Raw genomic sequence first — 18089 nt, 5'->3', positions numbered from 1 at the left:
ACCATTCACAAAGTCTTGTAGATACATTTAAGTGGGTTAAGGAATATCTAAGTAGGAGGGAGAATTGCTATTTTAAAATGTGTAAAATATGAGTAATTGCAATTTCCTCTTGTCTTTTTCCCACTGCCCCCTTACATTTCCTTCCTAGAATTTTCAAAGTAACACATTCCAGAGGCCAGATTAGCTTGATAAAGATGACCAAGTATGCTTTGTCTTTATCAAAAGAGTCCTATAGCCTTGAGTTTTATTTCTTCAGCCAATATGTATTGAGAGCCTGTTATTAAAAGGCCCTGAGCAGGGATATACGAAGCTATGAAGGACAGGACAGCCGAACAGTTCATCATAAATAAGAAATCAACTCTGATTGGAAAGAGTATGAGTGGTAAAGAGAGCACAGCCTCTATTCAGTTTTAAAGTGTATTGTTAGCATTTGGCATAGAAGTTAGCAATAGAGAGTAAATCCTGTCAAAATAATTGACAAGTGCTTCACTCATGATTGCAGGGGTTTTGAAATGGAGAGATCTATTGCTAGGTAAGTTTCCATACAATTATGCAATTCACTCTTGTCACCCTGCTATTTCTGGGCTGAACTACAGTGGCTTGAACTCTCCCAGGGTCACCTGATGAGAGCTTATTTATGCAGGGTATTAGATTATGCTGCACTCCAGAGAGCCCAGCCTGGCTGGGCTCAGGGCCGGAACTCATAAAACAGGTGAGTGGAATGGGGAAGAATTTGCCAAGGAGGGAAAAGTGAATTAACACTTTAATAATGTCCAGGTGTTTATCATTTCAGCTGTCTGGGTATTGAAAATGCTTAGTCCCATTTCTTTCTTTTTTTTTGTTTGTTTTTGAGACAGAGTCTCACTCTGTTGCCCAGGCTGAAGTGCATTGCTGCAATCTTGGCTCACTGCAACCTCTGCCTCCTGGGTTCAAGCGATTCTCCTGCCTCAGCCTCCTGAGTAGCTGGGACTACAGGTGTGCACCTGTAGTACCACCATGCCCTCAGGTGATCCACCCCCTTCGGCCTACCAAAGTGCTGGGATTACAAGTGTGAGCCATCACACCTGGCCCCATTTATTTCTTTTAATTTCATAATGTCTTTAGAGATACTAAGATTTAGCATCTCTAAATTTATTTCAGTATTCAGTATAGGCTGAATAAACACCACAAGAAAGTCCAGTCAAGGAGGAGGGACCTTGGAAACATCGTGGTTGTCTCACACTGTTCTATGCTGATCATAGAAGAGGAGAGGCAGCGAGCATGAACTCTGGAGCCAGACGGCCAGTGTTTGAATCTCCGGCTGTTTATAAGTTGTTTGATCTTGGACAAAGTTAATACCCTCTCTCTGCCTTGTTTTCTTATTAGGTGTAGGTTGCTTAGTTTGAAGAGAGCCTGTAGTAGGAAGTGCTATGTAAGTGTTTGACAAATAAACATTCACCTTTTGTGAGCAGAGGAGTCCCGGGAGCCCTTAAGCAATGTCACAGCTGCTTCCCTGCTTCATCTTTTCAGCTGGGAGGTGGGTGGCGCAGTGCAGGGGCAGGCAGCTTGGCTTGTGTCTAGGCTGCTTTCAGAGGAAGACTCAGCATGGGACACTCGAAGTGAAAACTCTCCAATAGCATCTTCACAGCTCATAATATCCTTTCATGCTACCCTTTGGAGTCTCAGCACAACTCAGTGAGGTCTGTAATGTTTCCCCCACTGTGGAAAGGAAATACAGCCCAAAGATATTAACTGATTTGTTTGGAGTCCCATGGCTAATAAATGGTAGGTGACCCGGCAACCAACTGTTTGGAGAGCACTGGGTTTCTTTAGATGCTAGAAGACTTCTTCAGAAGTTAATTCAAGTTCCATGCCTTATGTACAAATGGTTGTTATTTAAACAAGCCTCCCTCAGCTCACATCTTTATGAATGCAGGGCCAAGAAGAACGTGGATGATTGAAGTAGCCTTAGGATCCCTGTTTGCCTGGAGCTGTTTTTGTTGTTGTTGTTGTTTGTTTGTTTGTTTTCTAGTGGACCCCACTGAGAAAAATAATTAACTATATAGTTCTTATAGTTTTCTAGATTCTCATTTTCTGGGCCTTTTACTTCTCCTCCTTACTGCTGACCTTTTAGCCACCCCTATGGTTATAACATACCTCAGAGGCAGGAAGGCTGAAGAAATAAGACTGAGCTCTCAATATATTTCCACTCTGAGTAAGTCTTATAAGACACAAACAAACATTTGATATCAGAAGAGGTTAAAGTATCAGCTCAAATGACATATTTGAGTTGTCAGGACTTCTTTGTTCCTCTCCACATCCACAAATGACAGACTGTCAGCTGCATTCCACACTCTGAAGATCACGAGAAACTGAACTCTTAAAACACTTCCGGAAAGTTGCTGAACTGTCTGTATTGTTCTGCAATTCTGGAATAATAATCACAGCAAATATATTTGGGTGAGATTTAGAAATATTACTTTGATGAAAACTGCATGGGATGCCTTAAGAAAATAAATATATTTATTCATGGTTGGCAGTGGGCACATTTAAGATACAGGAAGGCAGAACCCTGGCCCAGATGCTCTGGTTGAGAGCACAGCATAGCAGCTGTACAAGGTAATGGAATGTTCTCAAGAAGCTATTGATGCAAATGTGAACTGAGCTGACCGATTCAATAGCTCTTTCCTGGGGAGGGGAAAGTCTGCTTCAGTAATTTGATAATATTAAAATACTAAAGGTCCAGAAGTGACAGTGCAAGAAGTAGGACAGAGGCACAACAGAAGACTTCCCTAGTGTCATCTGACATCCCTCTAAAACCTACACCCTGGCCCTACCGTCAAGTTCAGCTGTGTTTTCCACTGCATCTGTACACAAGCCCACGTCACCCTAAATCACCTCCTCTCTGTTCCTACTTCAGATGAATCACATTCCTGGCACATCTTGGCCCCGTGGTCCCTGGGGCCCTGTGTAGTGAGCTGAATCATCAAAAGACATGTTCACTTCCTACTTAATTAAACTAAAAAGTTTCTGCACAGCAAAAGGAAAACCGTGAACAGACTACCTGCAAAATGGGAGAAAATATTTGCAAACTATGCTTCCAACAGGGAACTAATATCCAGAATATACAAGGAACTCAAACAGCTCAACCACAACAACAAAAAACAAATAATCTCATTAAAAAAACAAGCAAAGGACATGAATAAACATTTTTCAAAAGAAGACATGCAAGTGGCCAACAGGTATATGAAAAAATGTTCAACATAATCATCAGGGAAATGCAAATCAAAACCACAATGAGATATCATCTTATATCAGTCAAATGACTATTAATACAAAGACAACAACATGTTAGTGAGGATGCCGAAGAAAGGGAACTCTTTCACACTGTCAATGGGAATGTAAATTAGTACAGCCTCATCAGAAAACAGTCTGGAGATTTCCCAAAGAACTAAAGAACTACCATATGATCTACTGGGTATCTAACCAAAGGAAAAGAAATAAATATATCTAAAAGGTACCTGCACTCATATGTTTATTGCATCAGTATTTACAATATCAGAGATATAAAATTAACCTGTTTCCACCAATGATTGCATGGATGACGAAAATATATACACACAATGGAATACTGTTGAGCCATCAAAAAGAGTGAAATCATGTATTTTGCAGCAACATGGATGGAACTGGACCAGGTCATTATCTTAAGTGAAATAAGCCAGGCACAGAAAGACAAATATCACATGTTCTCATAAGTGAGTGCTAAAAAATGTATTCAGGTGGACATAGAGAGTGGAATGATCTAGATAATGGAGACTCAGCAGGTGAGGGAGGGGGAGAAATTAGGTAATGGACACAATGTACGTGGTGATGGATACCCTGAAAGCCCTGACTTGACCACTATGCAAACTGTGTATGTAAGAAAATTGCACAGGTACCCTATAAATATATACACTGTTTTAAAAGAAAAAGATGTGTCCACATCCTAATGCTGGAACCTGTGAATGTTACCACATTTGGAAAAAGGACCTTTACAGATGTAATTAATTTAAGGATTTGAGATGAGTAGGGCAGCTCAGATTATCCAGGTGGGCCCTAAATTCACTGACAAATGTCCTTATAAGAAACACGTTCGGGAGAAGACAGACATAGAGGAGAAGGTGATGTGATGGTGGAGGCAGAGATTGGAGTGATGCAGCTACAAGCCAAGGTATGCCATGGAATGCTGGCAGCCACCAGAGGGAGAGGCAAGGAATGAATCCCCCTGAGATCCTCCAGAGGGAGTGTGGACCTGCCAACACTTTGATTTTGGACCTCTGGCCTCCAGAACGGCTAGAGAATAAATATCTGTTTATTTAAGCCACCAAAGTTTGTGACTGCTCATCAAGTTGGCCTCAAGAATCTAAGACACCCTGCTGCTTACTGTGTGTCATTTTTTCTGGGAGTCCCAGCTCAGGTGGATCTAGGCCTTGGAGATTATGCCTGTCTGAACTCCTGCAGCAGGTTTGTGTGAATCTCCCATTTGACAATTTACAAATTTTCAACCTTGTGTTATCCCTTTTATTAACATTTGTAATGTATGTTAGCTTCTTGAGATCCAGCACTTGATTTTACATCTTTGTATCTCTAGTTCCTGATAATGAGCTTTGGACCTCTAAGCAGGGACCCCCCTATTAAAAAGAAGCTCTGTTACAAACTGGACTATAACATACTTGGCACTAAAGTCATTCCTTCTTTGATTTGTAAAGTTCTCTGAGATCTTAACATTGTCGCTAGGTTCTCATTATGAGAACCAGTTATTGTGTAGCACTGTGAAAATAATTCACTTCTGATTTGGATCAAGATAAAGAAGAGTTTATTGTGCTAAACTTCTGCCACCTACTCCTGTGATTCTAAGTCATGCATGTGTTGATTAGTCAGAATGTATCTCTGCTTTGATTGCAAATTTCAGTTAGCTCTGAAAAAATAGTTTTGAGCACTCTGTAAGAGAGAGCACTGTTCTCAGCTGGTGCTGTCCAGCAAAGCAGTGGGTCTCCTTGAAGAGTCATGAATGCCCTGTAGTTGGCATACAGGAGTATTATATCTGAGTGCAGAGTCTGTGATTCTCTTCTGTGCCCAGACACCAAAGGGCAGGGCTCTGTGACATGTCACTGAAAGGTTTTTTTTAAATTAAAAGATGGTAAAGGTAAAATATTAAAACAGTCCTGGGTGATATAAAAAGGAAAAATGTCTCACCTCAGGCCCCAGTCCCATTCACACAGGAGCCTGTTTTGGAGTTTTTCTCCCCTTCATACAAGGTGTGTGCTCATGAGTTGGAGTCAAAAGACCTGGGTCCTGGTCCTTAAAAGCCCCTCACTCATTTTTCGCGGCCCCAAACGAATCACTCAGCATAGATTCCTCATCTCTAAATGAAAGAGCTGGGTAAATGACTTCCTCATTCTGTGTCACACTCTGAGACTTAAATATTCCATGATGGAACAGGAAAGCCAATCATTATGGTATACTTTGAAGGAAAGAGAAAAACTCAGAAGAGACCCTTGAGTCACTTGGGTGGACAGAGCTATCTTGTCTTTATTGACTAAGCCACAAGTGTATGGAGGGCAGAAACATGCCCCTGGAACAAAAGACAGACTTGTTCCGCTGGGGGAGAGAGTAGGGGGGTGAGAGGCAGGACTGGTAGAGGAGGGTCAGTAGGTGGCCCTGGATGGGCTCAGCTGAGTGCTAGTGTGCTTCTAGGTGATCTTGTCCACAGTGGACACTCAGCTGCGAGATTCTGCGTCGGATCTCGAGACGCAATCTGCAAATGGGTTCTGCCTCTTTGTGATCTTGCACAAACTAATTTGGAGCTTCAATTTTCTCATCTGTAAAATGAGGATAATAATGCTTTCATTATAGAATCACCACAAGGTACATATATTAAAAAAATAGTAGTTGTCACTTTTATAACTATAATCACTACCACAATAGCAACTATAAAAACCCCATCACCACCCCAGTGGGCTGCATGGCCAGAGAGGAATGACATTTATGGGCTGGGTGTTTTCATCTTTAATAGTCTAAGAGACCCTGCTTACCGAACAGAGCATTAGGAGGAGAGAAAAATGCATAGAAGATGCTGTTTGTAGCTTTAAGGGGCTTGATACAATTAGGGGAATATTTAACAAATATTAATGGCTTCCCAGTATATCTGAGGGGCCTGAAAACATGCCAAAGTAATTGTAGCCATAAATGCTGAGTGAGTGATCAACAGCGTGGAAATAGTCATATGTGCATTGAAGTGTTTTTATTAATGCTGTTTTAATTATAAATCCGTCTGTGGTCAATACAGTTGGAAAGCGTTTTTCTCTTTGGAAACTCAGGATGGGAATGACCTCAGGTGGAGCCACTGACAGAGCTGGCAGCCCACGGGATTTTGTCTCCTTGTTGTCAGTATCAGCTGCTGGCAAGGACTGATTTTCCTTCCCTTTCTCAAGGGTTCACCACAAAGACAGCATGAATATTCTCCCATTATCTAAGTAATGAAGGCACCAGTGTTTTTGGTCTGTGGCTAACCAAGTAGTAAGACTTGAAACATTCTGGGGCCTGAATTATCTGGATATTCACTTCCCTAGCCCTGGCCTGAGGTTGGAGAGCTACATCTCTGTGTGAAGGGAAAGAAGGGATGGTGACGGTGGCGGGTGATGACTGCTACTCCCATTTAGTCATCAGAACCCAAGTGGAAGCTTCATTGCTCAGTCTCCTGTTTTCTTTAATCTTCTCACTTAGATCCCAAAGTCAGGGATTGTACCCGAGGTTATAGAGCTAATGCAAATGCTGCTGTTTAGTATGACATGAGTTTATGATAGAAGATTTAGAAAGGATCTCATAGCTCACTTGTTCTAAACTCCCTGCCAGTCTTTGAATCTTCTCTGTGGTGCCTCTGCTAGGTGACCACCAGCCTCTGATGGAGCACTCCAGAGACTTTCATAGATCAGCCATGTTTTTGCCATTTTTCATAGCACTCATTAGATAGTAAGACAACCCATCCTTTAGGCAGAGCTGGAATCCAGGGCCTTGTAGTTCCCACCCATTAGTCCTGGTTTTGCCTTCAGAGTCTGTCAAGTCAAATCCCAATTTTTTGAGACAGCCTGGTCTCCTGGAATGTGGCTACTCAAGTGGGCTTATGGTCCAGCAGCAGTGATAGCCTCATCTGTGCAGGTGCAGAATCTCAGTCCTCCCCCAGACCTACTGAACTTAAATCTGCATTTTTAACAAGATCTCCAAGTGACTGACATGCAAATTACAGTTTGAGAAGCACTGAGTGAGAGCTCATACACTACCTTTCTCCCAACTAATTTTTTCTTTTCTTAAAAATTGCCATTGCTATCAGGCCTGCTGGTGCTAAACAAACAAACAAAAAACCATAGCTGAGAAACATTTAACAAGAAACAACAACTCCAGCTCTCAGTGATTGAAATGTGAGTATAGTTTTGGTCTAGCATCAGTTAAAGCTGTCATTCTATTAATTGAAAATATATTGACAAGTATTGTCAGTGTTCATAGAACAATCATAAAAGGTAATATTGATGATCGTTAGCCTTTCTTAATAGGCCGTGGAAGATCTTGAATGCCTTTAAAATCATTAAAGACAGATTAAATTACATGATTTAAGGCTGGGTATTGCCTTGTGATTTTTAAAAAACTGATAAACAGATTAAGTGAGTAATCAGGACACCCGTTTTCGAACCATGCCTGATAGAGGCAACCACAAAACTTTCTTCCCCAACACTCTTCAGCTGCAAGAAGAATAAAAGTTTTAATCGTTTTCTATTTCTGACATCACTGCAAGGGTAGTGACTGAGGATTCAGCATTTGAAAGGTGCCTGTGGAAACAGCTGTGCTGGAGGGAAGTGCTTTCAATTCGTGCACTCAGCAATATGGAAATTAACTTGGCCAGCGCATGAGCATGAATAAATGCTTAGCTGCCTTTGCAATCACAAAGCAGCTTTCTATCTTTGGCACTTTTCAGACATTCAGTAAAACAGACTAAATTTAATGCCAGATGACAGCACCAGACTGTCTTCAGTGAAACTCATGCAAAAACCTTAAGAAGCCACATCCCCCAACCCCTCCCATGTTTCTCTCTCCACCTGGTATTCATGGTGACCTTTAAGCTTGACACCCCACAGGATGAGACATCAGTGCAGCCGTGTTGGGCTAAGTCAGCAGGGCCTTGATTTCCCCAAGGGCCCAAGTCTACCCTGTACTGTGTCTCAGGATATGCAGCTCAAGGTGCCTGCCCTACTCTTGGGGTCACCAGGAGATACTCCTAAGTCCTGGTTCCTTTAGCCAAGAGAAACCAACATCCCTCTTGTTTTCTGTCCTGAGTGCCAACTCACTCTAATCCAGCACACATTATTAAAGTCCCATGTCCCGAAGGTTCTGGGGGACTCTTTTGATACCCCCCTTGCTTTGCAGACTCATTCAGTAAATATTTATTTCGGCCCCTATTTCCCAGGTAGTAGGATTGTAATAAATAAGACACAGTCCCTGTCCTCACGGAACCCATGTTCTAGCTAGGGAGGCTGACAGTGCAAGGTGACTGTCATCCAGGGAGGAGGTTTGGGCCTAAATGAGAATTTACCTGGCTAAGAGGTAGATGGGGCAGGCTTTCCAAATATGAAAAAAATGAATGGCGAAGACTTGGCAGCCTTAAAATGCACAGGCTAATTTCCCTTCCCTGTTTGGTGGGATTACAGGATAGGGAAAACAGTAGCTATCTCTGAGCAGGGTTGAAGACCTTACTTGCCTCCATCCATACTGCACTGTTTCTTAACTCCTTCCAATTGTCTCAAGGTCTTGGCCCACCACTATTCCTCTACCCAATGGGATTTACTCCTTTTTCTTCATTAGAATTTACATACTTATACTACAGTAAAAATGCAGTATGCTATAAAATGTGACAGAATGATTAAAAATGTAAGTTCTGCAGTCAGGTGGCTTCGTCACTTGGTTTTGTAACATCAGGGAAGTTATCTAATTCTCTCTTCCTCAGTTTCCACATGCAAAAAAATAAAGAATACTAATAAATCCAATCTCAAAGGTTGTGCAGGAATTAAACATGATCATGTAAGTATGGTATTTAGCACATTATCTGACATATAGAAGATGCTTGTGTTAGCTATTGTAGTTGCTCTATTCTTTCAACATATTTATTAATATCTACTATGCACTATTTTAAGTAGTGAACAAGACAGAAAAGGTTCCTGCTTTCATAGAGCTAGAAAGTCTTCTCCAATTATTTTATATTATTATTGCTTATATAGTTAGGTTTATGTATTATTTCAGCCGACCCCACTGGATAGTATTTCCTGAGGCACTATTCTTTTGTGTTTTAAATGGCATGCTGTACAGAATTGTGGATACAGCTTAATATCTCTTTGTAGGCCAGCTACTCAGTGCCATTTACTTGGTTTGAGAACTTATTTTCTTGGTTTGAGACCCCAGTAATGAATAAACCAGGAGAAATCTCTTAGTTCCTACTAAATATATACTTAGTACTTTACTAGGATTCTAAGCAAGTTGAAAAGATGGTCACTGTGATAGCTTGGGAAAAAAAGACCAAAGCACTGGAGATAAAAATGAAAGGGAAGAAAAAAAAAACCTTAGAAGTTAATTAATTGCTAAATTATTTGGTAATGGACAGTAATAATAATGTAATTTACAGGAAAATGTGACTGATGTGGTTTGGATAATTTAGAAATTTCATGGAAGGAGGTAGAAACCAAACTAAAATCCTGAAGAGTTCACATCATTGGAAAAGATCAAGAGAAGATTCTGGGAGGCCAAAATATAAGTAAATCGCCAAAGTGGAAATAAAGACAACCATTTTGTCATCCTCATTTTTATATTGCATGAAGGACAGGACACAATGAGGCCCCATAAATGGTTGTTGACTTAAGTACAAGTGAGGAATTAATGGAATGGATGAGAGCCGAGGTTAGGATGGTGGCTGGGCAATAGAGAGGAAGGGAAGTAGAAAATACACATTTTGAAGATGGAACCAACAGGACTTACTTACAAGAAAATATTAAAGCCTTTACAATTTTCAAAGTGATTTCACATATGCTGTGTCCTGGGCTAGTGTTCTTTCTTACAACAGCACACAGAATTTGTACCAAGTTAATTAGTGGTTCTTACCCTGTCATCCACGTAACCAATGTCCTCTTATTATGACCAGTGTTTTAGTGATTGCTTTACTCTCCTCCAAAATTTACTCTCCTATAAATTCGTATATATATAAAATTTATATATGTAAATATATATTATGTATATGATTATATATTAAAAATTACATATATATATAATTTTTTTAAGAGACAGGGTCTCACTCTTTCACCCAGGCTGGAGAGTGTAGTGGTGTGCTCATAGCACTCTGTAGCCTTACACTCCTGGGCTCAAGTGTTCCTCCTGCTTCAGCCTCCCAAAATCCTGGGATTATAGGCATGAGCCACTATGTCCAAATGATATTCATTATTAATGTAACCTACTTGAATACATAATTTTGAAAATGTCAGCATCATGCTTTACTGTAATATAAAGGAAAATTCAAAGAATGTGGTTAATGTTAAAACATATATTTCGATATGTAAAAGTCCAGGCATGACTACACCAGAAGACATAATGAAGTGATCAGATATACCTATACATAGAAAGTGACAACTGCAAATGGAGAGGATATAGGTGTGCTACATTAATAACTCAAATAGCATGGCCTTCAGCAATATCGTTCTCTAAAATAGTAGGAGACACTTGGTAAAGTTCCAAAAAGAACAAAATACAGTCTTCCCTCAGTTACTCCGCACTTACATCCCAAGAGTGTATAAAAACCATGCGAAAATACTGTGATATATGTGTGAAACAGAGTTTGGTTCCATGCTCAAGTGATTTTAAGCACATTTCACCTACAGAAATGGCTAATGGCACTTTGGGAAGTCTTTGGGGTGTGGGACGGCGTTTTCATTGTGCAAGACCGAGGCATTGTGGGACATCTAACATTCCTGGCTCCCAGCCATTCCATGCCAGAGGCATCTCCCTATCATTGTCACAACCAAAAGTGGCTCCAGGATTCCACAGTGTCCCCGAGGGAGCATTTGCAACCTCACTGAGAAACACTAGGCTGGATGTTGGCCTCACGACTCATGGACGGTGACAGGGAAGTTGGCGATGAGGCAGGGGGCAGATTTGGATGTCCAGTCCAGAAAAGGAGTTGGTTGCACTGCTTTTTTAGTCAAGGAGAGTCTTCACTTTCTTAAATATTTCAAACCTGCCTTTTCCAACCTGGTAACAGTTTCAAGTTCTGACCCCAGGTGGAAGATAAAATGAAGAAAACACAATATTTTGTAGGAAAAAAAAATGCAACTCCTTTTTTTGTTTATTTATGTTAAGGGCCAACAGATGTGCTTTAATTCCCTGCCCTTCTTGGTGGGTCACTGATAGGAATGCACTCTGTCTCAGGAGGAGGAACAATCCAGTTCTAACAGGAATTTTTGAAATAGTTCTGAGATTTAATTCTTGTTTTCCTTTAAACTTACAGGTATGATCTTATCTACTTTTTCTTCAGTTTTGTAAAGAATGCAATAACGTCTGATTCCTCTTGGTATTTGCATTGTGCACAATCGAATGTTTTGAGCAGATGTGTATGATTATTTAGTATTAGTGCTCTGCAGGTTGCTTCTGCCTGGGAGTCTTAAAACAAACAAATCAAAAGGGCTTGATCCACTTAGAGTACTTTCCAGAGGATTTTAAGTCTTGAATTTTTATTTAACAATGACGATACCCACACCCTCTTCTTTCACAATTGTGGGTGCATTGTATCTAATTTGTAAATAGTCATTTGGCTCAAAGATACTGGGCACATTTCAAATGCACGCTAATTTATGACATTCCAAGAAGATAAATCTGTTTGCAGACTTATTCCAAGACTAAGTTTATTCATTTGCCAATCAGATGCATACTATTCACAGCACAGCAGGTTAGGCATTGTGGGGAAATCAGAAATACTCTGGACCCTTTATGCCCTCAAGGAGCCTGCTGTCCAGCAGGGATGATAAAACCGCATGTACATGTTATCATAAGTAAGTGGTGAACCTCCAGAAAAGTAAGATGGAGTACCTATGGAGTCTCCAAGGATGAAATGGTATTTTCCACTGGAGGAGGTGAAATTTGAGGTGGAATTTTTAACTTGACAACCTTAAAGGTTCATTAACATTTAGATGGGTAAAATGTGTTAAATTTTGTGGAATGGCTTTCTGAGCTAAAATAAATTCAAGTAAGTTTTTTTTTTTTTTTTTGGTGTTTTTAAGTAATAGGAAATCTGATTTCCCATCACTTAGTAGTATGCATTTATTGTCTGAGTGTAATTAAGTGACTTGGAATAATTGGTAATAATTTTGTTATGAAGAAATCTCATTCAACATTGCTACCTTCCTTAAAAAAAAAATCCTCTAATTTAAAAGCTGGATCTTTTTTCGAAGCTTTGCTTTTTTTTTTCCATTGAAGAAGTCTTTTTCACAACTCCAGATCTTGGGATACCACTGTGATATTTTAAAACTCTGGAATGTACCTTTAATTGGATTCACAGTAAAGTGCCATCAGATAGAAGGCAGACCCATCACGATCATTATGTAAAGAATTCAGTTGCTAACGTAGGAAAGGGTTCTCATTACCAGGTGGGTCCCACGTATTGAACTTGAGGACAACACAGAAACTGAGCCAGAGCCACTCAGGACCCTGTGTGGTTTCTGTGCCCTCCCTGTTAGACCACTTGTGTCCCAGGACTTGAATCTAACTGCTTCCTGCTGCTCCGTGGTGCTGGTTCAGACTCACTGTCCATCTCCCAGTGCCCTTGGCTTCTGCCTGTACCACCTGCCTGTGGGCTGGAGATTTGACTCAAAGCAAGTTAGTCCAGGTGAAATCTTGGCTGAAGTGTCATGCTTGTCAAAACTTACTCTGTGTTGGAAATGTTTTCTGTCGGGTTTGGCTGGCAGTTACTGAGTATATGTATAAATGTAAAAATTTATCATTTTTATCAAGGCATACTCTTAAGATTCATGCATTTCATGTATATTTTACCCCAATAAAAATGTAAAAATAATAATAAATTCTCCCAGTCACTGAAGTATTGCTACTTTTGGTTTATCTTGGGGTGATTAGCAATGATGTATTTATTTTTAAGTATTTAAAAGTAAATTTTCAGAACTTTTAGTGTTCTTCTATTTCTTTTAAAATTCTTTTTCAATTAGTTGAAATAACCTAAATAGCCAATAGTGGAAGATTAGTTGTAACAACTATTTGTAATAATTGGCCAAAGAAAGAAAAGTTTTTGAAACAAAGATGGAAAAAACAAATTTCTGGGAAAAAAGAGTGAAAATTCTTGTTGCAAAAATATACTTTTGATGCTTCCAGATTTCCAGTACATTTAAATACCTAGAATTTGTGGATGCTGATTTTCAACAAAATAATTATTTCAATCAAGTTGTCATATTTACTGATTTGCATTGTCTCATACTGTTCAGCCAATTCTTAAACCAACTTCCTTCCCCCAACACCACACACACACACACACACACACACACACACACACACACACACTCTCTTTCGGTTAAAATTCAGACTGAAGTCTAGTGCTGAACGAACAGTAATTGCATGGTAATGTCAAACTGAACAAAAATAGAACTTACAGGAAAATCTTTACATTTAGCTGTGCCTATTAAGGTTTAAACACCGAAAGAAACATTCCCTTCTAAAAAAAAAAGAGCTTTAAAAAAACCGAAATTTGATGCCACTAAATTATAGAATTAAATCTGTGAAGCCCAGGGACTGTATGGAAATTAAATTTGGATTTCTTCTCCCCAACAAACCCAGCCAGCCTCCCCATCTTGAATAAATTTACTGACAGGATGCAGTGCTTTTTACCATTATTATTTTTCAAAAAGATAGACATTTAACATGAACTCTTTTGTTGGAACAGGACAGCTGGGAAGTGGTGGAAGGACTGAGGGGGGAGATGAATTACACCCAGGAGCCACCAGTTCAGAAAGGATTTTTGCTGAAAAAGAGGAAGTGGCCCTTAAAAGGCTGGCATAAGGTAAGGTTGGTCTTGGCCTCCCCTTTATTTGCACTCAAACTGCCCCACTCAGCACCTGGTTCTTAGGCACTCATATTTAATTTCTAGTTGGAATTTGAGACCAAGAAAAGGGCACCTAAATTGAATGCCTTAATTAATAATACTTTCTTCCCCACAGAGATTCTTCTATCTGGACAAAGGAATCTTGAAATATGCCAAGAGCCAAACCGATGTAAGTCTTTTTGTGGGCCCGCTGTGGTATTGGAGAATCCTAAAGGGGTAACCGTCAGCTCAGAGATGAGAGTGTGTATAGTTGAGGATAGCTTTTCTCGGAACTGGAAACCATAGAGGGGAAACACTTCTGTCTGAGCTCTGGGTTCCAGGCAGGCTCAGTTCTTCCACCAGGTCAAGGTGCAGGGGCTCCCGCAACACTCTCTGGGCATGCAGAAGTCTGTTCTGGTCTTAAGGTTGTGCTAAGGAGTTCCTGCAGCGGGAGAATACATCTTTGCAGCTAGATAACAGGAACAAAACGTAGGGCGCATCCCTCCCTCTTGCACTGTGACCGAGAGGTTCCGGGGAGAAGCCCCTGGGTGAAGAAGTTCCTTTTCAAATTAATCCCAGGCAGTTGGTGTGTGAAGGCTCTGTGTGTGAATGACCATTTGTCCTGTCCCTTGTAGGAGTCCTGCTCTTCTCCCTTCTTCCTCTCCTGTCCTCTCTCAGCCTTCTGCTCTCACTTCTTTTATTAATACATCACTTCTAAATGAATTTAGACACCAGAAACTCATTCAGTGGGAGGCAGTGCAGTTGACAGGTGAATTCACTGCCATGGGAGTCAATCTACGGTGCTTACTCTTTTGTTTCCTTACGTCCTGGCTGTGTAAACTGCTTGTTACTTAACCCCTTTGTACTCCAGTTTCTTCATCTGTAAAATGGGGAGAGTACTTCCTACCTCGGAGATTCAGGAAGACAGTGCATGTCCAGCACGTAACTCAGCACTGGCTCACGCTAAGTGCTTGATGAGTCGCAGTGTTTGTGATTTTACTATCAGGGGATGTGGAAGGGTGTGTCAGGGATGTGACTACTGCTTCTAACAGCATGGTTCCCAAGTGACCCTCTTGGTGCCTCTGCAGATAGAGAGAGAGAAGCTGCATGGCTGCATTGATGTCGGGCTCTCAGTGATGTCTGTGAAGAAGTCATCAAAATGCATAGACCTTGACACCGAGGAGCACATCTACCATCTGAAGGTGAGGCTGCTTCCCACTGTGCAGAGCTCACTTATGTTGGGGAAGTATCATCAGTTATTATACTATTGGTAACGCTTTTTGGGTATTCAGCCAACATGTAGAAGACCTTCATTACCAAAGTGTTTCTCATGGACAGTGTTGGTATTTGAATGGGACGTCATTGTGCAGGACTGTCAGCACTGCTTGAAGGTTTAGCCTCCTGGTCGCCTCATCCCTTAGATACCAACCTGCCCCCAGTGATTGTGACAACAGTCAACAATGAAAAATTTTGTTTCCAAACCATCTCCACCCAGGCAGTAACATCTTTAGTGAAGAACCATTTACCATAGGTTAAAACGTGTTCCTGAAATATATATATAACATTTAGGCCATGGAGCCCTGTTTTATCACTTTGGCTAATTTTATAGGAATCCCACTAAAATTCTCATATTGTAGTGAAATGTCAGGAATTTTTCCCCTGAAGTGTGGGTTCCCAAGTAGTACTTCAAAGCTGCTTACCCTCTTGTGCTGTCTCTCCTGCAGGTGGTAGAGATAGTCAAAGCATGAAGTGTGAGATCTAGATCTGGTTCAAATCTTGATGTGGCTACTCACTAGCCATTGAACTTTGGCAAGTTAATCTCTGAAAGTCTCAGTTTTTTCACCTATAACAAAATGAAAATTATTGTAATACTTATCTTGTCGGGTTGCATGTAGAAAACTTGGTATAGTGCCTGGCCCAGTGTAAACTCAGGAAGTTTAGTTATTGTATGTGCTTGTTGGATGGTACCCAAATGTTAGAAATTAATTGAGAAAGTACTAAGACTGTTTTCTTACTTGGGCAAATTACTTGAGATATTGGGAATGGGGCCTGAGGATTAGGAAAATCAAAGCATGAGATCATGAGCTCCTTGTCTTAATGTGTCCCTGTCCTCTCTATGGCATGTGTGTGGTGATTGAGCCGTGTGGGCCACATACCTGTGGTTTGTTGAATGGGCAAGACAGTCAAATCTTCACTATTTCCTAGCCTAACTGTATCTCTGGGTGTAGCTAATTGTGTAAAGCAGGGTTTCTCAGCCTCAGCACCATTGACATTGTGAGCTGGATGTTTTGGTGTGGGAGGCCGACTTTGTACAGCAGGATATTGAGCAGTGTCCCTGCCCCCTGCCCTCTCTCTAGATGCCAGTAGCATCCTTCTCCAGTTATGACAACAAAAATGTCTCCAGACATTGCCAGGTGTTCCCTAGAGGATAAAATCACCCCTGGCTGCAAATGACTGGTGTGAAGTATGGGAGGGAAAAGCCTATATCTTAAGATAAAAAAGAAATTTAAGAAAGAATACTATCCTTTTTTCTGTTTCATTGATCAGTCTCCACTAGAATAGTTTAGGTTATTTCTTCAGGTACTTCCAATGAATCTTAGTTCTGTATTTTGACATGGTCAGGAATTAATAGGTTCTTATTTACCCACTATTCTGGTTAACAAAATAAAAGTAATTATGAATTCATAATTTCGAAAGAATTAGAATACCTGAAAATATATTGAATGCTAATATTGTGATAAACGCAGTTTAATATTTCTCTGTGTGATTTGCTTTAAGTTCTGTTTGGTTTCTTGTTCATTCTTTTGAACATCAGCTATGACTCTTAGTGTAGGTAAGTGTAGTTATCTGAGCGTTCTAGTTATTAGACTCAGTCAGGCAGTTTTTAATTGTGGGCTGTTTGGTCCCATTTATTTTATAGATAAGGGATCCTGGGTAGCAGAGAGATTAAGAGGCTGCTCACCCACGGCCCTAGAACTGCTTGAGAGACTGGAACAGGACCCTGGACAGTTATTTAATAAAGTGCTCTTATTCTTCTACCTTGTTTAACTCATAGAAAAGTGAGTCCAGATGAGTGCTTGGGCACTGACTTATAACGGCCTCTGAGAAGAGATCAGAGCAAAGGATAACACAAGATTCCTGTAAAATTCCTCTTAACCACATCTGGGAAATGAAATACATTTCAAGAACACAATTTAGGGGAGACAAATAGGTGTGAGTCTGTTTATATTGCTTCTTCCTGTAAATGACACATTAAAAAGCCCCTGCAGGTGCTTCCAGTCTTATAGGTACTTCTAATAATCAGCACCAGAGCCAACCTAACAGTTCCTCAGTGAGTGATATTGCTGGCATTTATTTGCATATCCTAGCTCTCATCTCTGGCATTAGTAAAGATTTTCACAGATTGACCTGAACTTTTCATCTTGGAAGTTAACCTACTATGCATCCTTTTGGATTATCTTAAATTACAGCTTCATAAAGCTCGGTGTCCTAATATGTGGGTATCTATCATTTATCTATCATTTTTTTACCTTGAAAATATCAATACACCATCACACATGCGCACACACACACACACACACTGACTTTGTTTTTTTTCTTTTTTTTGAGACGGAGTCTTGCTCCATCACCCAGGCTGGAGTGCAGTGGTGTGATCTCGGCTTATTGCAACCTCCCCCTCCCAGGTTCAAGCGATTCTCCTGCCTCAGACTCCTAAGTAGCTGAGACTACAAGCGCACACCACCACACCCGGCTAATTTTTGTATTTTTAGTAGAGACAGGGTTTCACCATGTTGGCCAGGACAGTCTCGATCTCCTGACCTCATGATCCACCCTCCTCAGCCTCCCGAAGTGCTGGGATTACAGGCATGAGCCACTGTGCCCAGCCAAAATTGACTTTTAAGAAATATCTATGGTATATAGGTGCTTGTTATAGTCTTTTTATATATATCACATATTTGTA

At 40.5% G+C, this 18089-nt stretch overlaps 1 protein-coding gene across 17 annotated transcripts in view; it reads left to right on the top strand.

The window, feature by feature from the left end:
• Positions 1–18089, top strand: part of OSBPL3 (oxysterol binding protein like 3) — a 181641-nt gene that overhangs the window by 95542 nt on the left and 68010 nt on the right. For all 17 annotated transcript variants that reach the window (XR_010158819.1, XR_010158816.1, XR_010158818.1 and 14 more), the window contains exons 3-5: positions 13991–14107; positions 14265–14318; positions 15217–15330. Coding sequence is in view for 12 of the 17 variants with exons in the window: in XM_001160009.7 (XP_001160009.4) it covers positions 13991–14107; positions 14265–14318; positions 15217–15330 (285 nt within the window). In the remaining 5 variants the exon portion in view is untranslated. The remainder of the gene's footprint in view (positions 1–13990; positions 14108–14264; positions 14319–15216; positions 15331–18089) is intronic.

The sequence above is a fragment of the Pan troglodytes genome, chromosome 6 (genome assembly GCF_028858775.2).
Source record: "Pan troglodytes isolate AG18354 chromosome 6, NHGRI_mPanTro3-v2.0_pri, whole genome shotgun sequence".
Lineage (NCBI taxonomy): Eukaryota > Metazoa > Chordata > Mammalia > Primates > Hominidae > Pan > Pan troglodytes.
The sequence above is the reverse complement of the archived record's forward strand: the minus strand, read 5'-3'. Positions and strand labels throughout refer to the sequence as shown.